This window comes from Canis lupus, chromosome 6 (assembly GCF_011100685.1).
Source record: "Canis lupus familiaris isolate Mischka breed German Shepherd chromosome 6, alternate assembly UU_Cfam_GSD_1.0, whole genome shotgun sequence".
Classification (NCBI taxonomy): domain Eukaryota; kingdom Metazoa; phylum Chordata; class Mammalia; order Carnivora; family Canidae; genus Canis; species Canis lupus.
The window spans coordinates 10,580,815-10,601,962 of record NC_049227.1 but is presented as its reverse complement, the minus strand read 5'-3'; the positions used below and the strand labels follow the sequence as shown (position 1 = coordinate 10,601,962).

The 21,148-nt window shown below is 42.5% G+C and overlaps 2 protein-coding genes and 1 long non-coding RNA gene across 3 annotated transcripts; 1 reads left to right on the top strand and 2 right to left on the bottom strand.

Moving 5' to 3' along the window:
* The first annotated feature begins 326 nt into the window (after nucleotides 1-326).
* On the top strand, nucleotides 327-15,269 carry LOC102157239. The gene is made up of 4 exons (XR_005360584.1): nucleotides 327-601; nucleotides 911-1,077; nucleotides 12,152-12,326; nucleotides 14,603-15,269. It is a non-coding gene; the product is annotated as an uncharacterized LOC102157239 (long non-coding RNA).
* LOC102154317 (ferritin light chain-like) lies at nucleotides 2,400-3,836 on the bottom strand. Its single transcript, XM_038539447.1, has one exon. It carries the CDS (start codon nucleotides 3,642-3,644, stop codon nucleotides 3,126-3,128), a length of 519 nt encoding a protein of 172 aa, XP_038395375.1. The 5' UTR covers nucleotides 3,645-3,836; the 3' UTR covers nucleotides 2,400-3,125.
* Nucleotides 12,144-13,227, bottom strand: LOC608835 (proline-rich protein 3-like). Its single transcript, XM_038539446.1, has one exon. The coding sequence runs from the start codon at nucleotides 13,210-13,212 to the stop codon at nucleotides 12,463-12,465; it is 750 nt and encodes a 249-aa protein (XP_038395374.1). The 5' UTR covers nucleotides 13,213-13,227; the 3' UTR covers nucleotides 12,144-12,462.
* Nucleotides 15,270-21,148: the final 5,879 nt, after the last annotated feature.

Below are 21,148 nucleotides of genomic sequence, written 5' to 3'. Positions count from 1 at the left end.
CCCCTCAGGGACTGAGCCTTGGGGCCAGCACAGGCCAGGCTTCAGGGTGGCTTTCTGGTGACGCCTGAGAGCAGTCTCAGCTCATAACTTCGGGGTCTTCTGTGATGGTGACAAGGAAGGCGGGTCCTGACTGACAGGGTGAAACATGCCCAGGAATCTGGTCCCTTTGGCTTGGTTTCCCCACCTCAGGGCTGCTGCCTGTGATGTGTGTACAGAGGGGCAGGTGGGCAGGCGCTTGGCCTCCTCCATCCTGTGGGTGGCGCCCACGAGGCAGAAGAGCCTGCCCCGGAGGACCTGGAGGGGGGTGGTGTCTGAGGATAAGATCCGGAAAAACGGCCTGAGGGACAGGGCTTGCGGCTTGCATTGTAAAATTATGATTCTGAATTTAAAAGGACTCCTCCATTGGGAAGCGCTTTGCTGAGAGGCAGACGGCTTTCACACAACTCCGGGCCAGGATGCAGCCCTTCCCAGGCCTTGCCTACAGACCTCTCCTCCACCGACGCCCCAGGCCAGCATGGGGGAAGCTTGCGGCAGGTTTCCTGCAGTGTCACTGCAAAATCCAGTCCAAGGGGCAAAACCAGAGGGGCCGGAATAAGCGAAGGTGACCATGAGGGTGCTGGTCTGTACCTGGGATCCAGGGTCATTGGCAGTGGGTGGCCGCAAGATGGGGCTGTTACACGGGTCACTGGTCCTCAGGTGGAGGGTCCCTGATCCCTAAGTGGGTGGCCCTCCACAGAGGAGGGGTTTCCAGCTCAGAGAAGAGCAGCTCCTGAAGGTTCAGCTGTGGAATGTGGTGGTGCTGACACGCGTGGTCAGCATTTGGAGGAGGGAAGTCAGTGTACTGAGGGCCCCAGGTTCTGAGCCAGCTTCATTCAAACCATGCCCTTGGCGCCCATCCCCCCACCTCCAGGTTTCTAGGAAAACCAGCCCTTGAACAGTGAGGGCAGAGAGTGTTCCTCCGTGGAGTTCCAGCACCTTCTGCTCTCCATCCATCCATAAGTGGAAAGGTCAGGGACCTGGACTCAGGAGGCCAGAGAACGGGTCTGTTTATGGGGGTTCTCCAAGCACCACTGCAAGGTAGGTACTGTTTTATTAAACACGTTTTTTTTATTATGAGAAAAGATACATAAGATTCACCATTATAACCATTTTTAAGTGTCCAGTTCAGTGGCATTAAGCGCATTCACATAGTTATGTGACCCCCACCCCCACCACCATCCTTCTGCAGAACTTTATTCGTCTTCCCAAACTGAAACTCTGCATCCATTAAACACAACCCCCCGTCCCCAGCACCTACCCTTATACATTCTGTCTTATGGATTTGTCTCCTCTAAGAATTTCCTTTAAGTAGAACCATATGGTATTTGTTCTTCTGTGCTTGGCTTGCTTCCCTCAGCATCCGTCCTCTAGGTGTGCCTGTGGTGTAGCATGTGAAAGCAGTTGCTGCTTTTTTAAAGCTGAATCATACCGCATCACAGGTATATGTGTATATACCACATCTTGTCTTTTCATCCATCAATGGATGGTTTTTGGATATGGTAAATAATGCTGCGTGAACACGAGGGTGCAAGTATCTGTGGGACTCCCAGTGCTCAGTTCTTCGGGGAATATGCACAGAAGTAGAGTTGCTGGATCATATGGTAATTCTGTTTTTAACTTTCTAAGGACTGCCGTGCAGTTTTCCTTAGCAATTGCCTCATTTTATGCCCCGACCAGTGGTGTACACAGGTTTCAATTTCTCCCCATCCTTGCCAATGTTTATTTCCTTTTATTCTTGTAACAACCATTCTAATGGGTGTAGTAGGGTAACGTCCATCTTATTGGGGTTTTGGTTTACATTTCCCTTGTGATTAGTGACTTTGAGCATCTTTTGATGAGTTTGCTGACCATTTATGTAACTTCTTTGGAGAAACATCTATTCAAATCTTTTGTCTGTTTCTTAATTGGACTGTTTTGTTTTTTGTTTTGTTTTTTAATTGTAGGAGTTCTTTATATATTGTGGTTCCTAACCTCTTACTAGGTTTATTATTTACACATTCTCTCCCATTTTGTGGCCTACTCTCCCATTCTGTTGACAGTGCCCCTTATGCCCCTATGACAGTGCATAAGTTTTAAATTTTGATATAGTTCTATTTTTATAGTTTTCTTTTGTTGCCCATGCTCTTTGTTGCCATATCCAAGGAATCATTGCCAAACCCAATGTCATGAAACTTTTCCCATTTTTTCTAAGACTTTTATAGTTTCATTTTTTTTTCTAAAGATTTTATTTATTCATGAGAGACATAAAGAGAGAGAGAGGCAGAGACACAGGCAGAGGGAGAAGCAGGCTCCATGCAGGGAGCCTGACGTGGGACTCGATCCCAGAACCCCAGGGTCATGCCCTGGGCTGAAGGCAGGTGCCAAACCACTGAGTCACCCAGGGATCCCCTATAGTTTTATTCTTACATTTAAATCTTTGGCCCATAAAGTAGGGGTTCTATCTCTTTCTTTAGCCTATAGATACCAGTTTTTCAAGTGCCATTTGTTTCCAAGTGCCACCCTCCACAGAATAGTCAATTTAACCATATATGAGGGGATTGATTTATTTATGGGTTCTCTGTTCTATTACATTGGTCTGTATGTCTGTCCTTTTATTTTCTAAGTATTTATTTTAGTAATCTCTACACTCAGTGTGGGGCTCGAACTTAGGACCCTGAGATTGAGTCACATGCTTTTCCAACTGAGCCAGTCATGTGTCACCTATATATGTCATTATGTCAGTACCAAGCTGTTTATTACTTAGCTTTGTTGTATGTTTGGAAGTGAGGAAGTGTGAGACTTCCAACACTGTTCTTTTTTCAAGATTCTTTTGGCTAGTTGGGGGTCCCTGAGATTCCATATGAATTTTAGGGTGGATTTTTCTTGTTTTGCAGAAGTGGTGTTTGATTTCTTTTTTTCTTTTTTTTTTTTCTTTTTTTTTTTTCTGCAAAAAGCTTTATTGTCTCCATTTGGTCCACGTTTTGAGAAAGGGCTCCAGGATTGTTAAAAAGCTGCCTCATGGCTGCATGGGAAAAGGTTCAGGCACAAGCCCTGGCACTGGGGGATGCCAGAGGAGCCCCTCAAAGACTGCTGGTCTCCAGAGGCTCCTAGTCGTGCTTGAGAGTGAGCCTTTCGAAAAGATATTCACCCAGCCCAGCCTGGGGGGTGGCCAGCCTGCGGAGGTTAGTCAGGTGGTCGCCCATCTTCTTGATGAGTTTTACCTCATCTAGGAAGTGGTTCTCCAGGAAGTCACAGAGATGGGGATCCGCGCGGGCAGAACCCAGGGCATGCAGATCCAGAAGGGCCTGGTTCAGGTTCTTCTCCAGAAGCAGGGCGGCTTCCATGGCATCCAGGGTCTTCCCCCACTCATCTTGGGATGGTTTCTGCACGTCCTGGAAGAGGGCGCAGCCGCCGCGCTGGTTTTGCATCTTCAAGAAACGCTCAGCGCCCTCGCACTTCTCCAACTCGTGGAAGAAGTGGCCCACACCCTCCAGAGCCACATCGTCACGGTCAAAATAGAAGCCCAGAGAGAGGTAGGTGTAGGAGGCCCGCAGGTGCATGTTGACCAGGCGGTTGACGACGGCCTCCACCTCGGTAGAATAATTCTGACGAATCCGGGAGCTCATGGTTGATTCCAGACAAGGAATTAAATTCAAACTTGGGTGTTCACTGCCGGTGGCAGAAGATGGCCAGGAAGATGGCTCCGAAGGTTGCGACTGGAAAAAAGGTTGGAGGGTGGCTGTTGGCTGGTAGAAGGGGCGTCCCTGGGTCTGTTCATCCAAACACTGTTGAAGCAAGAGACAGATCCGCAGGACTGCCGAAAGCACCGCCTGGTGTTAGATTTCTATAGGAGTTACATTGAATCTGTAAATCATTTTGGACAGTAAAGACATCCTAGCAATGTTAAGTCTCCCAGTCCGTGAACCCAGAATGTCCTTCCATTGATTTTTGTGTCCTCTTCAACTTCTCATTTTATAATTTTTATAGTTTTGAGTGTGTGTTTCATTTTCTTGGTTTATTCCTGTTTTATTCTTTTAGATGCTACTACAAATGGAATTATTTTCTTTTTTCTTAATATTTTGTTTATTTTTTCATGAGAGACACACAGAGAGAGAGAGAGAGGCAGAGACACAGGCAGAGGGAGAAGCAGGCTTCATGCAGGGAGCCCAATGCAAGACTTGATCCCAGGACTCCAGGATTGTGCCCTGAGCCAAAAAGGCAGATGCTGAAACCACTGAGCCACCCAGGCGTCCCTGGAATCATTTTCTTAATTTCATCTTTGGGTTGCTCATTCACCTATAGAAACACAACTGATTTTTGTGTGTTGACTTTGTATCCTGTAGCTTCACTGAATTCATTTTTTTAGTTCTGACAGGCTTTTTGTTTGTTTTTATCAGGAACAAAAGATCTTTCTTTTAAGACAGTGTTGGCATAAATTTTCCTAGGGGGAAAACCATTTTAGTTGTTGGACACATGCAGTCAGAAGTCTGAAAAGTTAGGAGGCTTTAGTTTCTTGAAGGGAAAGAAAATAAGAACTGACTAAAGTTTCTCTGAAAAACTTTACTTAAAAAGGAGATCATGGGAGGTAAAAGATGAGAGTTGGGTCTCAAGGAAATGGTGGAGCTCAAGAAGCATGGAGGAAGACAGCTACCTTGCTGTAGAGGTGGTGGGGGTCCTTAGGAGGGGAAATGAGTATTTTAATGGACACTTGGGCCACTCCTGGTTAATGAACCAGCTAATGGTGGGGAGGTGAGGAGAATAGAGGGAAAAGCAGGGGGAACAGACTCTGGATTATGAACCTGTGAGCTGGTATGGAAATTTTGGCTCATCAGAAGAAAAGTGAGAAAAATCAATGTACCAAAGTGAGGTTCATAAAGGACAATCAATGATAGTCCTCTACCATGAAAAGCTTTTCTTTTAGAATGTCCTTATTAGGGGCACCCGGGTGGCTCAGTGGTTGAGCATCTGCCTTTGGCTCAGGTCATGATCCTAGGGTCCTGGGATCGAGTCCCGCATTGGGTTCCCTGCAGAGAGACTGCTTGTCCCTCTGCCTATGTCTCCGCCTCTCTCTGTATCTCTCATGAATAAATATACAAAGAGAGGGGCGGAGACATAGGCAGAGGGAGATGCGAGATCATGCCCTGAGCCGAAGGCAGATGCTCAACCACTGAGCCACCCAGGTGCCCCTAAATAAATAAAATCTTTTAAAAATGTCCTTATGAAATGAAATGCTAGTGATATGGGTGATTGTTATTAATTTCTCTAATGTTATCTTTGACAAACTAAAAAATCAATAACTATATACGAGTCTCCTGATTCTGGTCAGTATATTTTACTGGTCTGTAAAACAGAAGAGTTTGGGAAATACTAAACAAGTCATAATTATATGGGATTCTGTATAAGAGTGTAAGATGTTTCTTAATCTTTAGCTTATTTTTAACTCCAAAATTTAATGACAAGGCTAAAAAAAAAAGCATGGACCTACATCATGCATAGATAATAGATGAAAAATCTTAAACTAACACCAAATATAATTCAGGACTATTTTGATTCCTACACCGCATGAATGTGTAGTGGTACAATTTTTATGTATTTCTGGATAACATGCATTATTTTTAGTGAATTATCTAGAGTTACTGTATTCATCTTGACCATATCATAGTCTATGGTCAAATAATATGCCACTTCACTTATGTCAGGATCCTACAACAGTAAACTTATATTTCTCTCCTCCCATCCTTTGTGCCATTGATGTCATACTTTTTATTTCTATCTATGTTAACCTCACAACACAGTATTATTTTTACACTAGGCTATATTTTCTTTATGTATATGTAAGTTAAATAATCTCTATACCCAGTGTGAGGCTTAGACTCATGACCCAGAGATCAAGAGTTACATGCTCCATCGACTGAGCCAGCCAGGCACCCCTAAACCACACTTTCTTTCTTTCTTTCTTTCTTTCTTTCTTTTTTTTTTTTTTTTTTAAACCACACTTTCTTAACAGGAATCATATTGTTCCTTTGTATGGGGGACTGATTTGATAAAAATGCCTAAAAGGCTCCTTAGAAAGATGGCATTGTTTTTTAGTTCTAACAGTTTTTTGGTATGTATTTTCTTTCTTTTTTTTTTTTTTTTCCAAGACCACAGGCATGGTATGTATTTTCTTAGGTTTTTCTATTTGTAAGGTTATATTGGATAGTGTTCTATATATGTCTGTTAGGTACAACTGGTTGTAGTATTGTTCAAGTCCCCTTTTTCATTAGTGATCTTCAGTCTACTTATTCTCTGTATTATTTAGAGTATTAGAAATCTTCCACAATTACTGTAGAGCTATCCATTTCTCCCTTTAATTCTGTCAACAATTGTTTCATATATTTAGGAGCACTGATGTCTGATCCATATAATTATAATTCTTCTTTCTTCTTGGTGAATTGGCTTTTTATTGTTATATGATACCCTTCTCTGTCTCTTGAATAGTTTCTGTCTTAAAGTCTGTTTTGTCTTACATCAGTGTAGCTGCCTCTCTGCTCTCCTGTCATTACCGTTTGCACAGACTACCTTTGTCTATCCTTTCACTTTCAAGCCATGTGTGTCCTTATATCTAAAGTGAGTCTCTTATGGATGGCATCCAGATGGACCCTGGTTTTTTTTCCATCCTGCCAATAAATGACTTTTGATTATGGAGTTTATTTATATCTTCTTTTTAAGTTTATTCATTTTAGTAATCTCTATACCCAAAATGGGGCTGCAACTCATGATCCCAAGATAAAGAGCTGCATGCTCTTCCAACTGAGCCAGCCAGATACCCCTAATTCATTTGCATTTAAACTAATTACTGATTAAAGAGGACTTAGTTTTGCCATTTTATTTGTTTTCTATGTCTTAAAGCTTTTCTCCTTTCTCATTTCCTCCATTACTGCCTTCTTTCATGTTCGGTTGATTTTTTTGGTAGGGAAATTTTGGTTCCTTTCTCATTTGCTTTTGTGTATATTCTACAGATATTTTCTTTGTGTTACCACAGGGATTACACTTAATACCTTAAAATTTAAGAATCTCAGTGAAGTTGATGCCAATTTAACTTCAACCATATACAAAAACGACTTTTTTAGAGCTGTGTCCTCCATTTGTTATTGATGTATCAAGTTACATCTCTATACATGGTATATCCACAAACATAGATTTTATGCACTTGCCTCTTAAATCGTGTAGAAAATTAAAAGCGGGGTTACAAAACCAAATTGCCATAATATTTGTCCATGTATTTACCTTTGCTAGAGAACTTTATTTTCTTATTTTTTTGTAAAAATAATAAACTTTATTTATTTATTCATGACAGACAGAGCAAGAGAGAGGCAGAGACACAGGCAGAGGGAGAAACAGGCTCCCCATGGGGAGCCCAATGCCGGACTCAATCCCAGGACTCTGGGCTCACGCCCTGAGCTGAAGGCAGATGCTCAATCACTGAGCCACCCAGGCTCCCCTTCTTATGGCTTTGAGCTACTCTCTAGTATCCTTTCATTACAACATGAAGGTCAGCCTTTAAGCTGTTCTCTGCAGGGCATTTCTAGTGGTAATGAATTCTGCCAGCTTTCATTTTTCTGGAAGTTTTAATTTCTTTCTCATTCTTCTTGAAAGACAGATTTGCTAGATACAGAAAACTTGATCGACAACTTGTTTTTTCTCTTTCAGTACTTTAATTGTCCCACTGCCTTCCAATGTCCAAGGTTTCTACTAGGAAGTCTGCTGATAATTTTATTGAGGATCCTTGCACATGATAAGTTATCCTTTTCTTGAAACCTTAAAAGATTTTGTCTTTGGCTTTTGAGAGTTTAATTTAAAAGTGCCTCAGTATAGGTCTCTTTGGTTTATCCTGCTCAGAGTTCTTAAGCCTTCTGGATTTATAGATACATGATCATCTTTCCTCAAACTTGGGAAGTTTTCAGCTATTATTTCTTCAAATAATCTATTTCTCTCTCTCTCTCTCTCTCTCTCTCTCTCTCTCTCTCTCTCTCCTCTCCTTCTGGGACTCTCATAATTCCTATTTGGGCCCATCTGATGGTATCCTATAAGTCTCTTAGCCTTTCTTCACTTTTCTTCATTCTTTGTCTTTCTGCTCCTCTGATTCACTGATTTCAAATGACCTGTCTCCGAGTTCACTAATCTTTCTTCTGCCTGTTCAAGTTTTCCAGTGGAACCGCTAGTGGGTTTTTCAGCTCCAGAATTTCTATTCATAAATCATTTTCCTGATTTCCACTGATTCTTTGTCCATTTTCCCCCTTAGATCTTTGAGGATTTTGGGAAGGAGGTTTTTTTTTGTTTTATTTTTGTATTGTTTATTTACATTCAATTAATTAACATATAGCTTATTATTAGTTTCAGAGGTAGAGGTCAGTGATTCATCAGTCTTACAGAACACCCAGTGCTCATTGTATCACATGTCCTCCTCAATGCCCATCACCCAGCTACCCCATCCCCCCACTTCCCTCCCCTCCAGCAACCCTCCGTTTGTTTCCTATGATTAAGAGTCTCTTATGATTTGTCTCCCTTTCTGATTTCATCTGTTTTATTTTTCCCTGTGCTCCTCTTTTGTTTCTTAAATTCTGCATATGAAAAAAAATCCACGAGTGAAATAATATGATAATTGTGTCTCTGATTGACTAATTTTGCTTAGCATAATACCCTCTAGTTCCACCCATGCTGTTGCAAATCGCAAGATTTCATTTTTTTTTTTTTTTTTTTTATGATTCAATAATACTCCATTGTGTATATATACCACATATTCTTTATCCATTCACCTGTCGATGGACATCTGGGCTCTTTCCGTGGTCTGGCTATTGTGGACATTGCTGCCATAAACATTGGGGTGCAAGTGTCCCTTCATTTCACTACGTTTGTATCTTTGGGGTAAATACCTATAGTGCAATTGCTGGGTTGTAGGGTAGCTCTAGTTTCAACTTTTTGAGGAACCTCCAAACTTCTCCAGAGTGGCTACACCAGCTTGCATTCCCAACAAAAGTGTAAGAGAGTTCCACTTTGTCTTTGAGCATTTTTAAGACAATTGTTTTAAAGTCTTTGTCTCAAAAGCCTATGTTTATAAGTCTATGTTAAACCTCTGTCTTATATAAGTCTATGTTCAGGAACTATTTTCGGATATTTGTGTTTTTCCTTTGTATGATGCATGTTTTATTTGTGCCTTGTGATCTTTTGTTGAAAATTGGGCATCTGAAAAATGTGCCAGTTTTTGTAGACCATTTCTGTGCAGAGGAAGACTTTTGCTGATTGGCCTGATATAGAGGCTCTTCTCAGGCTTTTTCTGGGTGTGCATCATCCCTGAGCCTATGTATATGCCTAATTCCCCCCCAGTTACAAAGCTGCTTTTAAATGTCTTAATTTTCTTGAGAGTATTACCCCGTCTTCTCGAGCCTCAGACATTCTATTATATTCCTCCATCAGTAATCTTTTGCCCCCAGTGTCTTCACGTAGTCCTCTTGCAGTTTTCATGGGCCATGCCTGTTGCTTCTTGTAGCTTCCTGTATTCTGAGATTTGAGCTGCGCTGCTTTCGACTGAGCTCCAGGTTATGAGACACAAAGACTAGCCCTTCAGCCTCTGATAGGCTGCTTTGCTCTCCCTGGTTTGTAAAAAAGGGGACTGGGGACCTGGCTGCCACTTCCCCCAAACCATGCTGTGCCACACCAGGGAGGGAGTGCAGGGGGGAGGCAAGGGCAAGTGAAAACACTTTGAAATTTCCTATCACTGTAAATGTAGCTTTTTCTTTTTTTTTCTTTTTTTTTTTTAAATGTAGCTTTTTCTTGACTGCACATTTGCTTTCTTGCTGTAGATGTTTGATTCCTAGAGCTTCCATAAAGTTGTTTCAGCCAGTCTGTAGTTTTTTGCTGTGTCTGTGGGGAATGAGGGCCCAGAGCTTCCTAGTCCTGCATCTTGGCTGACGTCACCATCTACGCCTTTCCTTTAAAGGTTATATTTTATTAAGTTATAATTTGCGAAAGTGTAAATTAAAAATCTTTTAAAAGAAAAACTCATTTACAGAAATATATCAGTCTTAAAATCCAGTCTAAATCCAGCCCTTGACACACAAAAATGAGCTCTGAAATCCTCAAGTACTCTTAGGGCAGGTCCCATAGTGAGGGGCCTGGCACCAACCAAAATCTGTCCATCCTCACATTCTCTAGACTCAGGAAAAAAGGGAATAGTTACTCATGAGATTCACTTTTATGTCAAGTACAACCATAAATTAAGCCCCAATGATTGTAACAGCAATAAAACCAAAAGAGGAAAAATTGTCAAAATTGTCTTAGAAATTATTGTTTTATTTATGGATTATTTTAACAGACTTAGTAACAACAAAAATTCTGTATTCACACTACCCATAAATAGAATGACATGGAATCATCTAAGTTATAAGATTCATATTCAGATATTCTTCAGTTATTAATCATTTTAAGAATAGTTTTATCAAGACTCTAATTAGAACCACTATATAATCTCTGAACATATGAAATATGTTTTATATTTTTAGCAATAAAGCTAAAAGAGAAAAAACTCAGTTACTTTAGTGCAAAGATAAAACTATGTAAGTAAGGTTCTAGATCGTTAGAAGGCAATCACTTCCTCAGACTGTGGATGAAGGTGGATTCTGGTGTAGACATTTCTCTTGTAGTGGAGTATGTGTTGAGCCAACAAAGACCACAGGAGGAGAGACTGCCTGGAGGACAGCATTCTCATTTTCCTGAATGTAGGGAAGTACGGGTGCTGGGCTTGGTCCCTGGGACCTCTTGGTTTGGGGAACATCTGAGTCCAAGGAGAGGACTGGCATCTTGGCCAGCGGTTCTGGGCAGATGAGTGTCTAAGCATCTGCCAGCCATCAGGAGGATGGACACGCTCAGTGGAGGGTCTCTTCTCCTGAGGGCCTGAGCCTGTGGGGGATGCCTGGGGCCCTGTACCATCACAGCTCCATGTTCCTTCTTCCTCAGGGGGCTGGTTTCCCTGCTGGGCCTCTTGGGCCTCTGCCAGATGCTTCACCCAAAATATTAGGGGTATATGTTAAACTTTTAATTTTTTAAACTTTTAATTCCTTCTGAGTAACTTTTGTCTGAAGTCTGCATTCTTTTCCTAAATTACTGTGCTTCTCTCATGGGAAATGAACTGACCTTGAGAAAGTCCACTGAGGATTTCTGATGTTTCCGGAAGAATTTTGGCCTCCTGACCAGGTTTTAGCTGTTCACATTTGTGTCTGACCTTTAAATTGCTTCAGAAAGATTCTCCTTTCTCTTTCCATGGAGAATGAATTCTTGATTGAATGAAAATACATTCCAGAAATGATACATTTCTTCATCTCTATTCAGTTTCTGCTGGACTCCTACCTCTCACTTTCTGTGACTTTTTTTTTTAAAGAGAATCATAAGGAAAAATGGGAAATTTTTAACATCCAGATTCTATTCTTTATGTGATCATGAGCTCACATAAAGTTGATTTTCACCTCTCAGGGTGAAGGAGCCCTCTGACTCGGAGATTAGAACCCCATTCCTGGGGATCCCTGGGTGGCTCAGCGGTTTAGCGCCTGCCTTCAGCCCAGGGTGCAATCCTGGAGTCCCGGGATCAAGTCCAGCGTCGGGCTTCCGGCATGGAGCCTGCTTCTCCCTCTGCCTGTGTCTCTGCCTCTCTCTCTGTCTTTCATGAATAAATAAAAAATAAAATCTAAAAAAAAAAATAAAAAAAAAGAACCCCATTCCTATAGAGCTGCAAGAATGTGCCAGACTACACCAACCCCACCAGGTAAACGCCACGCCTATTTTAAATATTTTCCAAAAGCTGGGAGTGGGGGAGGTGGGCAGAATGACTGAAGGTGAGTGGGATTCCAGTTATGGAAGGAGTGTGTCCCAGGGAATACAGTCAGTGTTGGCATGGTAGTGTGGGATGGTGACAGACGGCAGCTATGCTTCTGGGGAGCAAAGCATAACATGTAGACTTGTCAAATCCCTGTGTTGTACACCTGAAACTAGTGTAACATTGTGTGTCAATTGTACTCCAACAAAAAAATATTTTTCAAACCCAGAAGATCCTATAACTTTCATATGTAAATCAATATTGAAACTTTTTTTTTTTTTTCAGCACCAAAGAAGTTTCCTGTTGAGCAGTCAATCGGCGAAGGGGAAGAGGATCCAGGAGGCAGTTGAAGAGAGCAATGGTGGGGTCCTGAAGGCGAGTCTCTGGAGGCTGAATCGGAAGAAAGCCCACACGCTGGGCACCAGTGATGAAACAAAACTCTGGACCCCAAATGGGGGAGGTGAGAAATGGGGGTGGGTGTCATTGACTGAGGGTGGTGGGTGGAACAGCCTCACAGTAGCCGTCACAGGGCCACAGGGAAATATATGGCCGCTAGGTCAGAGGGCTCCTTCCAGCCTGGATGGGAAGGCACAGTCTCACAGAGGAGGTCCATTGACGCCTGGGTGGTAGAAGGCACAGAGGTCCTCATATCGACAGTGGCCCTTTTTGGCAAAGTGTCGGCAGACGGGGCGGTTGGATTTGTCTTCCATAACTTGGGGGCCATCCTTGGGTGGGCAGGTATTTTTGATAAGAGACCAACTTTTGAGCCTTCGGGGATTTCTCTGCTCTTTGTGAAAGCCTCCTCTGGAAGGACCCCCATGGCCTGGTCCAGGAAAAGGAGGTTCAGTATTGGCCCCCCACCAGCCACGACCATATGGGCCGCACCTGGGACCCAGGCCTCCCCGGATTGGGCCTCTGCCCCTGGGAGGAGGTGGGAGGCTCAGCAGTGGTGGAATCATTGGTCCCCTTGATCCTGGAGGACCTCTGTGAAGAGAGTCTGCATTCTTTTCTGTCTGGCTCCTTTCGCTCAACACCGTGTTTGTGAGATTCATCCAGGTTGCCTGTAGCAGGAGTTCGTTCATTTTCATTGCAGTGTAGTATCCCATTGCATGCACACACAACAACTTATTTATCCATTCTACTGATGGTGGACATGTGGGTGGATTCCAGTTTGGGGCTGACTTGGGATCACCAGGCTTTCCATTGGCCATGGGGGGAGGGCCCAGAAGGCTAGGTGGTCCGATGGGACTCCCATCCTCCTCGTCTCCAGTCTCCCCCCGCTCTGGCAGCGGGGGCTGTTGCGGAGGCGGCGGCTGCTGCTGATTCTGCTTCTTTCGTTTGGGCATCGTGGTTGCGGCAATGCGAAACATTTTTAAAGTGATCTCAAACTTTTATTTTTTAAAGCACAAGCAGCAGGGTGAGGGGCAGAGAGAGAGGGAGAAAGAGAATCTTAAGCAGACTCCATGTTCAGCGTGGAGCCCAACATGGGATTCAATCTCATGACCCTGAGACCATGACCTGAACCAAAACCAAGAGTCGGATGTTTAACCAACAGAGCTACCGAGGCACCCCAACTTTTTTTTATTTTATTTTTATTTTTTTATTTTTTCAAACTTTATAAATTTTTTTTTTTTTTAATTTATGATAGTCACAGAGAGAGAGGGGCAGAGACATAGGCAGAGGGAGAAGCAGGCTCCATGCACCGAGAGCCCGATGTGGGACTCGATCCCGGGTCTCCAGGATCACGCCCTGGGCCAAAAGGCAGGCGCCAAAACGCTGCGCCACCCAGGGATCCCTTTTTTCAAACTTTTTTAACAGAAGTTTATGAATTTTATTTTTTTCCAGTTTGAGATACAGTTGACATATGACATTGTGTTAGTTCAAGGTGTACAATATAATGATTTGGTACATGCATCTATCACTGTTTTTCTCTGATTGCACTGAAGGATTCTCTGGAGATTTTAAATGGGACCTGTAAGGGCACAGCTAATTTTCTTTCCCTGACACCATAGCACACATTTGGTGTTCTCTTTTCTCAAGACTTTTTAAAGTATCTGAGCCACATCAGTCAGTTTCTTCAAAACTTGCAACACACCTTCTGTGGGCTTTCTGCTTCCTGACAGAGCCGTCCCATCCAAGTTCACATCCCCACATTACATCCTCCCCGTATTGCTGGCCAAGTCCTCCTGGAGCTGAGCTGTGGGACCAGCTAGGGATACCCAGTGTCCCCTGCATCAGGACTGGCACTGGACTCCCGCCCCACATGCCCTCTTGGCTCATCTGACACTTTATTCCATGCGCTGACCCCCTTCCTCCTCCAGCTTTCTCCTGCTTCTGAAAACAGCTTTATGCTTCCCTAGAGACGATAATTCTGATTTAGGGCATTGTGAAGGGGACTTGTGAAGCCTCCCTTCATTCCTCTGTTGGCTTCTAGAGGCTGATTTGGTTGCAGTTACTTGGCGCTGGGTGTGTTCTGAGGACTCGCTTGAAGACTGAGCTTTCATCCATCAGCTGTTGGCGCAACTGTTCCACACATTGAGTTTTCTCTTTGCTTAGTTGACTTGTGAAACTCTTGACATGAAATCTCAAGTAAGGGGGGGTGGGGCTTTCTGTGTGAAGCTAAGCTGCTCAAGGGGGCTGCCTTTCCTTCAGGAAGACTCCTTGTCTTGTTTGCACAAATCAGGCTTTTCGTGATGAAAAATCAAGTATGACCCTAATTGTCACCATCTCCCACAGCAATCTGTGTGTGCTGGTCCCCGGCCGAGGACCTCTGCAAAAGTGTCACCTCTTGGCAGCATGACCAGCATGACATAGAGCACTGCAGCCGTCAACAGGTAGGCGAGCACGTACTCCCCTGGCACAAAGACAGAGGTGCTCTCGCCCAACGTCCCCTGGGAGCCCCTGGGCAGGAATCTGACCCCATGACCCCCAGGGCTGGTGCACATGGTCCCTGGGGCCAGAGGGGCTTCCTGGAGTCTGGATCACCCTGGCCCTGCCTGATGGCCTATGAGCCGTGGGGGACCGGTACATGCGGCCAGCTGTGGCCAGCATTGTCCTTTCCCTGCATCATTCTGTGTCCGGATGCCACATCTGCCCTGCAGGGCTCAGGAAACTCCCCCCATGCAGGCCTCTCCTGCATTAGGTCTGGCCAGCTTTGAATATCTAGGAGGGTTACGGGAGGGGTTCTGGAGGGTCTCACACAAGGTACTACTCTCCCCTTAAAAGCCAGTGGAATGTTCAGTGTTCACGGTTCAGGAATCTGAGGTCTGGCTGTGAGCAAGGAAACTTGATTTCAAACCCATCCTGCAAGCAGTGAAATGCTTGAGGTGAGGTAGAAGCCCTTCAGGATGTTGAGATCACAACAGGGATCCTGGGGGCCAAGGGCTCCTCCTGGGGGCAAGAGGGCTGGGGGCGCCTGGTCTGCAGGAGGCTGCCATATGACACACTGATTGCAGCCTGTGAGACTCTGAGCAGAGGACCAACTTGAGTTGTGGTAGGAGTCCTGATCCATGAAAAATGTGAGTTAAGAAAAAAAAAAAAGGGAAAAAAACAGCCATGTATACAAGGGAATTTAAAAAGCCATGCTCATGTTCATGGAAAGACACAGGTTCAAGAAAGACCAGAGAAGACCTCAAGCTTTCACCTCAGGCTCATCAGAGATAACTTCAACAATTGAAAAGAAAAAATAATGGGGAAAGAGGATAATCTGATTTCCAGATTTACATTATAAAATTCAAATGTCCAGTTTTCAACAAAAAGTCACAAGGCATACAAAGGTATGGCCCGAAAGAAACAAGTAAACAGAAATCATCACTGAGGAAGCAGACAGCAGATGTACTAGACCCAAGGACTTTAAAATAATGGTCTGAAGGCTGCTGAAAGGGCTAGAGGAGGACATAGAAAAAGACAGGAAAACAGTATGTGACCAAAAATAGGAATATCAATAGAAACAGGAATTACAAAAAAGAACCAAAAGAAAATTCTGGAGGTGACAAGTGTAATAACTGAAATGAAAAATTCCCCGAGTTTTAAAAAGACATTTAAGTAGGAAGAATCAATGAACTTAAAGATAGAACAGTTGAAATTGAGAAAAAAAGAAAAGTGCACAGAACCAGAGTCCTATGGGACACCATTAACGCACTGTGGGAATCCCAGAAGAAACAGGGAGAGAGAGGGGAGGGAGGGAAGGAGGGAGGAGTCAAAAGAATATTTGAAGAAACAACGACCCTTGGGATCCCTGGGTGGCGCAGCGGTTTGGCGCCTGCCTTTGGCCCAGGGCGCGATCCTGGAGACCCGGGATCGAATCCCACATCAGGCTTCCGGTGCATGGAGCCTGCTTCTCCCTCTGCCTATGTCTCTGCCTCTCTCTCTCTCTCTCTCTGTGTGTGACTATCATAAATAAATGAAAAAAAATAAAAAAGAAACAACGACCCAGAACTTCTCAATTTGATGAAACACATCAATCTATATGTATAAGAAGCTGGACAAACTCCAGATGGAACTAACTCAAGGAAACAGCAAGATAAAGAATCTTGAAAGCAGCAAGAGAGGTGACTTGTCATGTACAAGAGATCCTCAATAAGATGATCAGATTTCTTATCCAACTTTGAAGGTCGGAAAGCAGAGGACTGATTTATTCAAACTGATGAAAGATACTTTCAGAATTCTATATCCAGCAAAATTGCTCTTCACAAATGAGGGTGTGTGCCACCAGGACTGCTTTACAAAAAGTGCTTAAGAAGTCCCTTCTATTCGAAATAAAGGATGCTTGCTAGACAGTAACTCAAAGCTGCAAGCAGAAGTCAAAATCCCCAGTAAAAGTAACACATGGACTATTATAAAAGCTAGTATTATAATTTTGGTTTGTAAGTCGGCTTTTTAAATTTTCTACAGGATTTAAATACATAAAAAACTAATCTATATTACTGGGCACACAATGTATCGAGATGTAATCTGTGACATCAATCATAGGGGGAGATGGAGCTGCACGGGAGCAGGGAATTTTATGTGCTATTCAAATTGGCATAAATTAGGTTGTTGCAATATTAGGATGTTAAGTGTAATCCCTGCATAACCACCAATAAAACATCTATAGAATATATACAAAAGGAAACCAGAAGAGATTCAAAACATGTCGCTATAAAAAAATCAGATACGAAAGGCAGTTAATGGAGGAAGTAAGGGACAAAAAAAAACTATAACGTACATAGAAGATGAATAATAAATGGAAGAGACAAGTTCCTTCTTCTAAGTAACTAAATGTCAATATATTAAACTCTCTAATCAAAAGGCAGAGATTGAAGATGTCTAACTAGAAGTTCCAGGCCTGTGCTACCCCCTTGGAAACACTGAAAATACATACATAAAAACAACTACAGACTAAAATAACTTTATAGGCCCTCTGGAAAGCAGACAAAAATTTACAGCAAGCAGGTGAATGCCATCAAGAAAAAGCCACAGTCAAAATGGCAGGGAATTCTGTGGCAGTTTTGTTTGCCGTTGTCTCAACCCCTCCTAGCACAACAATGCGTGGTTGGGAGGAAGCAGCCCAATTCCTGGTTTCCTTCCTTGTGACGAAAGGAGGAGAGCAGAACTCATTTGCCATGTTCTGAGCTGTCCGGACTGCCCGAGGGCCTGGTTTCTGTCTTGCCTGGCTTGGAGCTGGAGAAGATGGCATGAGGGACTGCAGGTTGGCAGCAGCAAGCAACACAACATGTGCAGACCTACAGATGCCTGGGGCAAGATATTATGAGAAGCAAAATACAGTAACATGTCTAAGGTCCCGAGAAGAAGCTGGGGTGAGATTTTGGGATATTAGGACTTCTTAAAAGCAGCCACATGTGTATGGGGAAAAGGGGCAGAGAGTGCTTGGGAAATGTATGGGCCCAGGCAGGACACGAGCCCAAAAAAGACCTGACTTAAGCCATCACTCTGGGTTGATCACAAGTTTTAGAACACACTCTGCTAATTAGTGAAGGTCTTCCTGCCATTCTGCAAAGAATGGGAAGATATGGCTGTTTTTTCAAATGATTTCAAAACAAATCTTTTGTTTGTTTTTTTAAAAAGGTATTTATGGCTTTTTTTTTTTTAAGATTTTATTTATTTATTCATGAGAGACAGAGAGAGAGAGGCAGAGACACAGGCAGAGGGAGAAGCAGGCCCTATGCAGGGAGCCCAACGCGGGACTCTATCCCGGGACCCCGGGGTCATGCCTTGGGCTGAAGGCTGCACTAAAAGCCACCCAGGCTGCCCAAATCTTTTGTTTTCAATGAAAGATCTCAAGGCATACAAAGAAACAGGAAAACGGAAACGTTCAAAGAAACAAAATATTATCTTCAGAAACCCTAGAAACCATCCCTGGAGAACCACAGGCATCAGGCTTACTAGAAAAGACTTTAAAATAACTGTTAAATATTCTCAGAGAACTAAAGGAAATCAAGCAACTGATATATGAACAAAATGAGAGTATCAAAAAGTTACCTTCTTGAAGTATATTAGTAAAAAGAGCCAAATTCTGGAGCTAAAAAATACAACAGCTGAACTGAAAAATACAATATAGGGATTCAGCAGCAGACCTGAGCCGTCAAAAGCATCTGTGAACTTAAGACAAGTCATTTGAAATCAGTGAAACAGAGGAGCAAAAAGAAAAACAATGAAAAGCAAAGAGGGCCTAAGGGCCTTATGGGACACCATTAAACAAAGATTTGCATTACTGGGGTCCCAAATGGAGAAAGAGAGGGGAAAGGAGCAGAGAACATACTTGAAGTGATGGACAAAAATTTCTCAAATCTGAGTATAGAAATGGACATACAATTTTAAGAAACTCGACAAATTTCAACAAGATAAACCCAGAGACACCCACAGCAAACACTGAAAAACTGAAGGGCAAAATGGACAGCTCTACTTAATAGGATTCTTTAGGACCTCACTCTGAGTAAGTTAGAACAACCAACTAGAAGATCAGTAGGATCTTGTGAGGACTTGAACACTAGAGACCATTTGGACCTAATCAACCTATATACAAATATCTCCGCCAACAGCAGCAGAATATACCTTTTCCTCAAGGGCACAGGGAACATTCTCCATAATAGGCCACATTCTGTAAGGCCATGAGTCGAGTCTCAAAAAATTTTAGAAGATTGAAAGCATACAACACAGTTGCTCCTCCCACAATGGAATGAAGCTAGAAATCAGTAACAGAAAGAAAATTCATGAGTATGTGGAAGTAAAGCAATACATTACAAGGGAAATTAGAACCTATCTTGGAAAAAAAAAAAACTATCTTGAGATAAGTGATCATGAAAACACAAAGCAGCACTAAGAAGGAAACTTAAAGCTATAAATGCTTACATTAAAAAAGAAGGAAGGTCTGAAATAAAACACCTACCTTATACCATAAGGAACTAGAAAAAGAAGATAAAACTAAGCTGAAAGCTAGCAGTAGGAAAGAAACAATATCACAGCAGAGAGAGAACAGAAAACAGAAAGCCACTGAAGTCAAGAGTTGGTTCTATCAAAAAATCAACATAATGGGAAACCTTTAGCTAAATGCCTATGGCAGGGGAAAGATGTGAACTCAACCACACAAGAGGGCACCTTACTACAAATACATTAAGAAGGATTATAAGAGAGCTCTATGAATAATTGTATGCCAACAAAATGGATAACCTGGATGAAATGGACACATTTCTAGAAACACAACCTACTAAGACTGAATCATGAAGAAATAAAGTCTGAATGGACCTATATATAACTAGTAAGGAGATTGAGTCAGTAATCAAATGCCTCCCAACAAGAAAAGTCCGAAACCCAATGGCTTCATCAGTGAATTCTACCAAACATTTAAAGAACAGACACCAATCCTCCTCAGACTCTTCCAGAAAGAGAAGAGAATGCTTTCTAACTCATTCTTAGGAGGCCAGCATCACCTTGATGCCAAAGCCAGACAAAGACACTACAAGAAAGCAATCAGTCAGTAGCCCTCACAAATATTGATGTAAAACATTTCCAACAAAACATTAGCAAATTGAATACAACAACACAGTAAAAGGATTAAACACATCATGACAAAGTAGGATCACCAAAATGCAAGGATCATTCAGTATATAAAAATCGATTTAATATGCCATATTAACAGAATGAAAGGGAAAATGATTATCTCAACTGACACAGAATCATTTGACAGAATTCAATACCTTTTCATAATAAAAACACTCAACAAACTAGCAATAGTGGGAAAATGCCTCAACACGGTAAAAGCCATACATGAAATATCCCACAGGTCCTATCATTCCTAAAAGTAAAGGACTAACAATTTTTCCTCTCAGATCAGGAACAAGACAGCATGTCCACTTTCATTACTTCCATTGAACATAGTACTGGAAGTCCTAGCCAGAGCAATTAGGCAAGAAAATAAAGAAACAGGCATTCAAATTGGAAAGGAAAAGATAAAATTGCTGACAATACGATCTCATATATTGACAACTTTAAAGATTATACATGCATCATTAGGATAAATGAAATCTGCAAAGTTGAAGGATAAAAGTCAACACACCAGCCAGTTGTGTTTTTAGACAATAACAGTGTATAATCTGAAAATTAAAAATTCCATTTAAAATAGCATTTAAAAGAACACAATACTTAGAAATAAACTTAACCAAAGAGGCTAGTGACTTAGACACTGGAGACTACACAACACTCTGAAAGGAAGCAAAGACAACACAGCTGTTAGTCCAGAATGTCTCTTCTGGGTACCATGGCCAGATCAAGTCAACACATAAAGTCAACTATCACGACAAGTGTCCATCAAACCAAGGGAAATGCAAAATGTGCTACATTCCTACAAGAGAGCATTACTCAGCCATAAAAAGGAATGGAATTGTGGTATAAGCTCTAACACAAGTGGACCGTGAAGTCTGCTAAGTGAAATAAGACCTGGGGAGACAACTATTTCATATAAGATTCCACTTATATGATGTCCCTAGAATGGGCAGGTTCACAGACAAAGCAGAACAGAGGTGACCAAGGGTCAGGGGATGGAGGAATGGGGGTTACTAGTTAGTGGGTCCAGAGTTTTAGTCTGGGAGGATGTCTTAAGAGGTTTGGGTATAGACGGTGGTCATTATTGCACTATGCTGTGAATGTTTTCATTGCCACTGGAGTGGACTTTACCAATGGGTTAACTGATAGATACTATGTGTGTTTTATCACAAAAAAAATAATTGAAAAGGAAAATAAAAATGCAAACCAATGAGTATGCCCAGTGTGTGAAGATACCAGTTA